This window comes from Sitodiplosis mosellana, unplaced genomic scaffold (assembly GCF_009176505.1).
Source record: "Sitodiplosis mosellana isolate CC-2019 unplaced genomic scaffold, AAFC_SMos_1.0 Smas_scaffold_21, whole genome shotgun sequence".
NCBI lineage: Eukaryota > Metazoa > Arthropoda > Insecta > Diptera > Cecidomyiidae > Sitodiplosis > Sitodiplosis mosellana.
The window spans coordinates 1,845,195-1,854,961 of NW_022595263.1; the positions used below are offsets into that span (position 1 = coordinate 1,845,195).

General features: G+C 33.5%; 1 protein-coding gene across 7 annotated transcripts; it reads right to left on the minus strand.

The window, feature by feature from the left end:
- Positions 1-524: 524 nt before the first annotated feature.
- On the minus strand, positions 525-9,054 carry LOC129568624 (protein bicaudal C). 7 transcript variants are annotated; one of them, XM_055446733.1, is made up of 15 exons: positions 8,774-9,054; positions 8,353-8,646; positions 7,980-8,045; positions 7,102-7,291; positions 6,956-7,005; positions 6,381-6,450; positions 5,963-6,315; positions 5,670-5,900; positions 4,594-4,704; positions 4,112-4,219; positions 3,271-3,433; positions 2,507-3,156; positions 2,124-2,436; positions 1,794-2,015; positions 525-1,724 (listed from the first exon to the last, which is right to left on the minus strand). In XM_055446733.1, the coding sequence occupies exons 3-15, from the start codon at positions 7,998-8,000 to the stop codon at positions 1,504-1,506; spliced, it is 2,703 nt and encodes a 900-aa protein (XP_055302708.1). In that variant the 5' UTR covers positions 8,001-8,045; positions 8,353-8,646; positions 8,774-9,054; the 3' UTR covers positions 525-1,503. The 7 variants fall into 7 exon arrangements, with proteins under 7 accessions (XP_055302708.1, XP_055302711.1, XP_055302712.1 ...); XM_055446736.1 differs by having other exon boundaries at positions 8,323-8,646; XM_055446737.1 differs by having other exon boundaries at positions 5,963-6,175; positions 6,236-6,315; positions 7,980-8,646.
- Positions 9,055-9,767: the final 713 nt, after the last annotated feature.

Below are 9,767 nucleotides of genomic sequence, written 5' to 3' on the forward strand. Positions count from 1 at the left end.
ACCCGCTTCAAAAAAAAAGCTTCGAAATGGCAATTACTTTGATATTGATCGATTTATTTGATTCCTCGCTCTTTTCGTTCATTCTGCAACATTATGTGATTTATCGTTTTTTTGCTGCAATTTTTTCGAATTCCATTATTTCATTTCGTTTGCCAGCTCAGAACCAACTTTTTGACCTTATTATTATTATTTTTTGGCAATAGAAAACGTGTTTTTTCAGCGGGAATTTGTTATCTATTATTCCCAATGATGACCAAATTTTTTTTGCTGACATATTTGATGCCAATTTCAACAGAAACATACAGTCCACACGAGCAAATATGTGAACAAAATTGTCAACTAAACTGGAAACCACCTGTAAATGAAAAAACTTATGAACATGGATTTACAAATCAAATTGACTTTCTTTATATTTTAACGATATTCAAAATATTTGGTATTATTGAAACAAGAAAATGTGTTCCTTAAGAATTAGCGAAAACTTTCATGTGGCTGAATAGAATTCAATTCTAAATTAGATTCAATTCCTGTTCAAATAAATTTATTTCATAAATAATTCGAATATAATTATAATTACAATTTAATCTTCTGTTTGTTTCAAAGTGAATTGATTCATTTTTAATCATATATATGCTGAGTGTTTTCATAATTTTCAAATAATATTCGAATGATTGGAAATGGGGGATTGAAATTACTTTATGAGTAGAAATTTTTTAATGAATAATGTAGTAATAACATTGTGCATGCAGTAATGAGTTGTTATCAATTTATGGAATGAGAGGAAGAAAAAAAGGTATTATATTAAGCCAGCGCATTGCATACAATGTTTTGCGTTAAATTTTCTCTTTTGTTTCTTTTTCAATCTATTATTTCAAAATTAAAAGTCTGCGATTTTTCGCAACAACAACATGTCTCTATGAAATGTATTAGCCTATCATCCATTGGGATTTCTCATTTTCGTTATGTGTATATACATATATATATATATATATTGTATTATATTTTTGAATATCTGTGGTGGCTTGTCGTTGTTTCAATTTCACATTATCATAATTATTTTTTGTGGTTTAATTGCGATTCATATTAATTTCGCTCTCGGCATTTTAGCTGCTTGTCGACTAAATAATTTATTATGGTTGTACAAATTAAAACACTTTCAATCTTCTCGTATATTATCTGGCCATGACGGTCAAATACATATGAAAGAGACTCATATTTTTGGTTACTAAAAATCCAGATGAAACTATATGCAAATACACCAAAAACCGCAGTTCACGCTTGCTTGTGACCTATTTTTCTTTCAATTATGATTATTATCATCCGCCTTTTGACCTTTGTTTTAAATATTATGTAAATCATTATTGATATTTTAACAATGATTTTAAGTAAACTTTGTATTATATAATTTTTCTACCATTTAAAATTATTGTATGCATTGGCTGTTATTTGTTCTTTTTCTGGTTCCATTTTGAAGTTTCAGTACTATGTACTTTTTGAACAATTCTAAGAAATGTGGAACAGTTTAGACTCTGGAATAATTCCTGCACTTGATCGACGCTCTGCACCAGGAGCCGCCGAACCAGCAAACCTTTCAGACTTCAATTGATTGATAGCCAGAAGAAGTCGTTTTTTCTCGATAAATGGTTTAACACCGAGTTCATCCAAATCGTGTGCTGTTAACGTCACGAACGTTTTCAAATCAATTTCATTTTGAATGAAGTTTTCTATTGATAGAATGATATATAAATGTTAGTGTTAAAAATATACGATATGAAAAATAAATGAATACTCACCAATGTGATGACCCATTTCCAAGTGTGTAAATAATGATGGAATATCTTTGAAGTCAGATAACTGGACCCATTCACTTGATGGAGGAGTTTCTGCCTTTAACTGGTTTATTGCCAAAAGTAAACGTTTTCGAGCACCAAACGCATTGATTTTCAGCTCCAGTAAGTCTTCTGCAGTCAACGTGGCAAACATCTTGATATCAATTTTCTCTACAACAAAATTACCTATTCCGAGGAGTAAAAATCATGTTGATGTTGATAATGTGGTGAGTATTATTTTTTCGTTTAATTTTCAGGGGAGATAATCGTTTAAATTTTCATAATATTACTTACTGATGTAGTGCTCAAGTTTGAGATGACTGAATAGTGAATGGATATCTTTGAACTGAGACAAAGATATGCGGTCACTCCATGGTACACTATCAATAAGACCCGTGGTTGCAACTTTGTCAAAGTTGAGTTTTTCTCTTTGAGCCCATTGCGACACACCTGCGGATGATGATTCCAGTGCAAACGGTGACGTTTTGCTCAAGGAAAACTTAACCCATGCATCAGTTGGTGTTCTAACCTGTTCTCTATTCAAATCGAGACGGTCCATCGCTTTCAGACCTTCAATACGCTTTCGATCAAAATCCAATGTTCGTGGCTACAATTATTGCACAGAAATATATGATTACCTATGTCTCTTCAAATATGTCGGAAATAATTATACAAACCGAATGAAAGCCCGGTGTCAGCAAACGATTTTCAGTTTCGAATGAATGGTTACCGCTTTCATTTAAATGCCGTGATAAATTGGTAGCCGAACTGCCAATAAATATTTGACTTTCCGATTGCGGAAAATGGTTTACACCATTGCCGTTAATTTGGATCGCTGGTTTGTATGGGGCGTAAAGTTGTTCAAGTGAATTTGCACTGCCACTGATATTGAGGATGTTGCTTGCATGGCTAAGATATCCACTGGTGTTCGTGCTCGTAGAACGGGGTGAAACACTTGGACCGGTTGAATAAGATGGCATAACATTTGCTGAAAGACTTGAAGCTAAAGTTTGATTGTTCACTTGCTGTTGAAGGGCTTGTTGTTGGAGTGCATGATAGCGTAGATTTGCTGGTGTCAAATTTGAAAAATCATGCACGCGACTGCCAAGTTGGTTTTGAAATGAAGGATTCGGAAAAGTTGGAGTGAAATTTTGCAACAAACCACCGGGCGTGAGGGGACTATTAGGAACACTGGATAAAATCTCTACCAAGGCCGATGTATTGAATTCTTGTTCTACCAATGAGAAATATGTAGACGGTATTTCAGCCTCCACAACCTCCTTCGATGTCAAATTCAAGAGTTTGTGTCGAGCTTCGTAGATTTTATCTAAATTTAATCAAAATATGGTTTAATAATATATCAGGCGAAGAATGGTGCCAGCCAAAGGTATTGTAACAGAACACATTTGTTTGACAAAATTAATCTTATTCATGGGATTACCGACGTATTTCTCGATTCCTTTTATAACGATGCACAAAGTGCTTTGTCGTTGCTTATGGCGGGCAGCAATGAAAACTCCAAATTGATTCATGAGCGTATTAATATCCTCTTGTTTAACCGAATTTTCCGGATAATCGAATATCAGAGCCACCGGCAAATTGCCCTACAAACAATTACAAACCAATACAAATGACCAATGAAATGGTTACATGGGAATGAAAAAAAAATTAAACAGAAGCTATAAATAAATTGGCTACAATTTTCAGAAAACAACAAAACAAACAGAAAAATTAAAAAAGAAATTGCATGTAAAGTTTTTAGCTGTGTGAGTGACAGACATTTTGATTTACACATAAACGACGGCATTAAATACAATCGTTATGAATGCAATGCAGGATGTTTGAGGCCATTTCATTCACTGGGAAAAAACTGATTCCAATAATAAACGCAAGCAAGAACAAAAACGACAATGGAAACCAAGTGAAGTGACAAAGCAACGACAACGTAACGATACGATTGTCTGCACACAAGAACGGGGTGCAGAAAAAATGGAAAACGAAAAAAACACCGAAAACCGAATTGCGTGGTGTAAATTCGTATCATTTACGAGACAATTATTTCATTGTGTGTACGCCTGTGTGTTTATTTCAAATGTGGTACAACGTGTTTATTCATTGCTCATTGCAATTATATTGCTTCTCATTTCGTTTTACATTTTTCCATTTTTCAAGCGCGCAATTGCCACGGATGTTGCATACAAATGCTGATATAGCTTGCACACTGGTTTTTGTTTTAATGCATTTTTTTTTGTTCGAATAAAAAGAATGAAAATTGCACTTACAATGAGCTGCTGTCTAGCTCGGTAAACGCCATCAATGATACCAGTAATAGTCACTTGAGATTTTTCTTTCGGGTTTATGTTCGCGTCACTCAAGTCCGGAAATATTATCTGGAATAAAATTTTATTTCACACCATTACTAAAATATGAAAACGCATTTTAAACGCAAAAGCAAAACTAAAAACAGTGCGGTAAATACGAAAAAAAAACGAACAAAACGGTGAATATATTTTGATTTAATTGTAGTCTCATTCCAAAAAAATCCAACTGCTCTGTTATGCCTGTACGCCATTTCATTTGATTTGATTTGAGTTGATTTCTTTTAAAATGAACTGGGCTCGGTTGTTTCAATAATCACGATCAGCGTTAGAAAAGGATTTTTTGTCGCTCATAACAGGAGCCCGTTACTTGATTAATGTGCTTGCATTATTGCTACTGTTTTCAAACATCTTTGTATTGGGCCAATTCTCTTTGCATAACAAACCTTGGTATTAGTATGCTCCATGATTTTCATTAGGTGCATGTTGTTTCTGCCTTTAACGATGTCATGATGTTGTGGTGAAATTTGAAGCTGCAAATTGACCTGAATTTGGCTCTGTAATGAAAACAAAATTGCTAATTTTATTTCGATAGAAACTAGGAAAATTAAACGTAGGAATATTATTTTTTCATCAACCCACAACTGCATAGTTCTGACCTTCTGGCAGGCAATAATAAAACAACGATATAGTGTGAACCATTCGTCGAATCGCATCTATAAATTTCGTTTCAATTCATTATATGATACCATTTTTTATTTTGTCATTTACACTTTCAAACTACTTCTAGTGGTTGTTTAGTTATGAATAAGAATTTTGATGACAACAAAAACACTTTCTAGCACTGGTATTCATTTTTGTTTATCCAATTTTCGATGGGATAGGACGCAGTTTGTTTTTAAACAACGCAAAAAAGTACCAATTTCAGCCTAACGCCGAGGAAAACCCGAATTGTTCAAGTAATTTTAAATATTTATTTTTAAAAAAGAACGACGAACTTGGTTGAATTCTTGACAACTTTGACATTTTGATGTACACACACATATAAATACGTATGGTGGATTGGAAAACGTCAGCAATGAACTATACTAACACTTGGTGTAGCAAGTTCATCGAATGTGTGAACGGGTGACAACATTCGATGACTTCAAAATCATATGAAAAACCACACAAGTGTTGACAGTGCAAACTCACGATTTTTTCAAAATATTTCTTTGGAAAACAAATCGTGGATGAAGCCTAGGCTTTGCAGAGCCCAAATATCAACAATAAAAGAAAATAAATGAATATAATTCCCAAACAAATAATGTATATAAAATGTATGGCGTTTCCAATCTCACCACTGTTCACCACAATCAGTCAAAGCATTAATGTGAATGACGCATGACAAAGTGACTTTGACAGCACACGCATATGAATTGATGTCATGTTTACAGTCGGAAACGTCAATGCAAAATCCCTAGTATCCAGTTTCAGTCTACTTTCAATTTTTCTTGAACTGTTAACCATTACTAATACTTACACTTCCACACATATGAAAACATAGATGACGAGCTGCGTCTTGAACTTTTTCTGCTTCTTTTTCACAACCTTTAACCAAAACGGACGTATGCAATTTAGCACGAGACAAAAATCTCACTTGAACATTAAACCTAGCTTCAGCTTCCTTAACGTATTCGGTATTGTTATCAGGCATCGGTCGACCAGGAATGCTCATGGGCAATTCATAAGATATAATCAATGGTGTCGAGAACTAAGAATTCATCAATTATTATAATAAAAAAAAGTTTGGATAATTAGATTCGGATAACTTACACGAACTAGAGCGCGTGCCTTTTCCACGCCTTTCAAACTTCCACATAACGAAACTTGGTTGCTTTTTTCCGTTTGGCTCGAACGATTCGAATCAGGAAAATGAATATGAGTCAAAGTGTCTTCCATGATCTTCTTAATATTGTTACCACCACGTCCGATTATGTATGAATGGTCAGAGTACGAAATATCCATTTTCATGATTACACGACAGCCCTGATCGCGAAAAAGGATGATTAAGTCGTTATGTCTTAATTGTAGTTGTTTTCTACTTACACGAGAGTCCAAAGAGTGCAAAATTTGCTCTTTAGCTTTCATGACATCCGAATTTTTACCAACGATTCGCACATGTGGATCTTGAAATGAAACATTCATTATATGCTACATTTTTTCGTGTATTTTGGCCATTCTTTTAACTTACCTTTTTTTGTTTTTGCACCGATTTTTAAGCGACATGGCCAGCTGATGCGGGTCCCAGTCGATTTTATAATCTAATCGAATGGTTGAATAAAATTTCACAAAACCCATGATATTTTTTATATATGAATGTCCGAGAATGAAAACGCAACTTCTATTCACAACACATATAAGTGAAACAAAAACAAAAAATTTATTGAAATGAAACAACAAAATCGAATTTTTTCAAAGTGTAACAACAAAAAAGATTTTTTTAAAGTGTAACATTGGTATGTTGTTACACTTACTACACACCGATGTTACACTTTAAAAAAAATCTTTTTTGTTGTTACACTTTGAAAAAATTCGATTTTGTTGTTTCATTTCAATAAATTTTTTATTTTTGTTTCACTTATATGTGTTGTGAATAGAAGTTGCGTTTTCATTCTCGGACATTCATATAATTCTTTGTATAAATGTAACATAATTTAAAATTTAACAAAGCAGATATCAAAATGGATAATAACACCACTCAGTTATTATTTGTTTTGAGTTATTAAAAATACTATATTTGAAAAATGTCAATAGCAAATGGCTTACGTTTTCGAAAAAACATTCAGCAGCATTTATGCCTTTGGTAGGTGATGCGTCTACAGATGAATGCATATGAAAATGAATAATCATTGTGATAATACGGAAAATCGTGTTCAATAAGAATGTATGAAAATTGAATGAGAATACGTTACCTTTAATCATATTTTCAAGTTTTTGTCGATCAACTTTAAACCGTTCAACGCACAAATCTTTTGGATGCAAGCCCATTTGCAAAGCAATACTGTTAATATCGCTCCAATCGCTTTCAGCCGATGAGGAGGCTTCGCTCTGGCTTTCACTTGACTGCTGCACATTACGGTACATTAAATTATTAAACAAATTCTGCGCCGAGAAATGAGAAAGGGAGAGAGGAAAAATACAAAGCTATAACATAGAATTGAAAAGGTTTTCCAATAAATTATGATTTCACACGTGTCGACACCGTCCATAAATTTCCAGTTTTCAATTTAAAATTATCCGTGAAAACTATGCATTTGCTGACTACATACATTTATCAGCTTTTATTGCGTCAAAAATATCCATGAACGATTTTTTGCATTCAGCATCTTGTTTTGACTGGAATTTATGTTCGATTTGAATGGGTAGAAATTTAATTGGAATTGGAAATATTGTATAACGTTACCGGGTGGTGTGAAAAATCAAGCGGTTTTTTTTTACAAAATGGCCAAGGGTTCAACGAACCTCCGTAGCTCCATGCTGATGTGCCAGAATATGGTCGTGATTTTGAACATTCTGAACTACATTTTTATTAGTCATATTTATGGATGGATGATTCCAAATCACTTAAAAATGAATTCTAACGTTCAATTTCGCTTTCAATAATTCACAGTTCCAAGCCAAATCCGAGTGGTTTGAAAACCGTTGGATAAAATCACATAACATTGGATGGAAAGTCAATGACCTTTATCCATCTCTCAGTAGCATTGGCTTAAAGTAGTGCGCAAAATTTTGATTTACCCAACTACTGCTACCGCAACAAAAATACGGGTGAAAATTAAATTAAACTTACATTATTTCCATCTGGACCCATTTTAGCGTCTATTGGTTGATTAATCTCTCTTGCAACTTTTGCACGCTTATATTTAGAGTGTTTAATTGAATTCACAAAAGAGAAAAAAAAACGATGAAAAATTTGTTTCGATAATTTCACTTTCCTACGTAATCAATAAAATTTCGCGCATTCAATAAAAAATACCGCAAAACTATTAATTAACGTTAAAAGCAAATTTAACTTAAAAATAGTTAAAACCCGGATTAATAGTCTGAAAATGAACAAGCTAATGTGTCTAACGACTGAACGAAAAATTCCAATTTCGATCGCACGTCGGAGAATGTATGATTTGCGTTCGTACTCAGCGAGAAGTTGTTATAATAATAATCACCGCTTGAAAATCGGCCGAATCTTTTCTGCAACAGATGAAACGTGCACTTTTTTTGTCTCTTTTCAAGTATTCAATTTTCTTGGAAACGCAAGTGTGTTTTGCACGTCGTCACAAAATGGCATATGATGGCTACAGAGAAAGCACGCGTTTCTGTCGAAATCCACATGGTTTTCAGGGAATCGTGAAACCAATACACTCACATCAATTACTGTGAGCACCGATTGAACTGTGACGGTAATCCGTTTGTCTCATGATCATGTTGTTGTATCATTCTCAAGAACCACCACCTAAATACTATTACATTCGTAAATGATTTCATTGCCGCTTCATTAAACGTCGAAACACGTGTTTTCTCAGTTCACGTTAATATTTAATGATTGTTGCAGATTTTGCGTATTTTAGTTTTTCAACAAAAACTTACTTTCACGGTCACATCAAAAGAACACAAATAACAAACAGAAAAATTCAATATTTGGAATTCCTGTCACACAAATTTAGAATGCTCGACAAAAAAAATGTTATCAAAAGACTCATAAAAATAAACTTAATGTAATATTCTAACATGAACTTAAATTAGATTTTTATTAAAAAGAAGGGCACAATGAAATTACTGCGAAAACATCAAATGATATAGATTTTTCATCAGAGTCGACAAAAGAAATAAGATGCAAATGACCATATCAACCTTAACGAAAATTATGTGGACCAATGAAAAAGAAAAAAAAAACAGAGAACGAGACAGAGGCAAAAAGAGAGAAACACATAGTGCTCGATATCGGACACTACGTGGTTAAACGAAGACCGAAAACTGTTCCCGTTTGTGTGTGTGTGTGCATGAACAGTGATATCGTACGATGTTTGCTCTTCTTCTTTGTTTCCGTTTTTTTTTGGTTTATAGAAAGATACACTTGTTGACCCATAGCCAAACGTATGCCTTTAACAAATATTTACACAGACATTTATATAAATATATATACATCGTTTGGCTATTATTGAGCGGTGAGAAATGGATTGTCATTTTTTGAACGTTGAATTTTGTGGTTAGGTACTATTGTTTTCATAAAACCTAATATCATGCATGATGCTGCTGTTTTTCGTTTGAAAATCCTATCGGACAATATAAAACTATTCCTAGGCCCATGAGAGTCCACGCTTGGTGTTTTGCAAATGTCTGACAATTCTTTCAAATCTGAAATTCTTTCAAAAATCATTAACATCAATTATTTATGAAGTGTGAATTCATGCGTATGGCAGCAATCGAATTGATGGAGATTGGTTGATCGCGAACAATTTTCAATCAGTTTTTTCTAACTGAATCCAAGAGATTCATGAAGATTCGAATAAATATAGTTTATCCATCGTGTATTCACTATGTATGTGTTTAACTTGTAGCGAAGGACGAAGCAATTTCATTT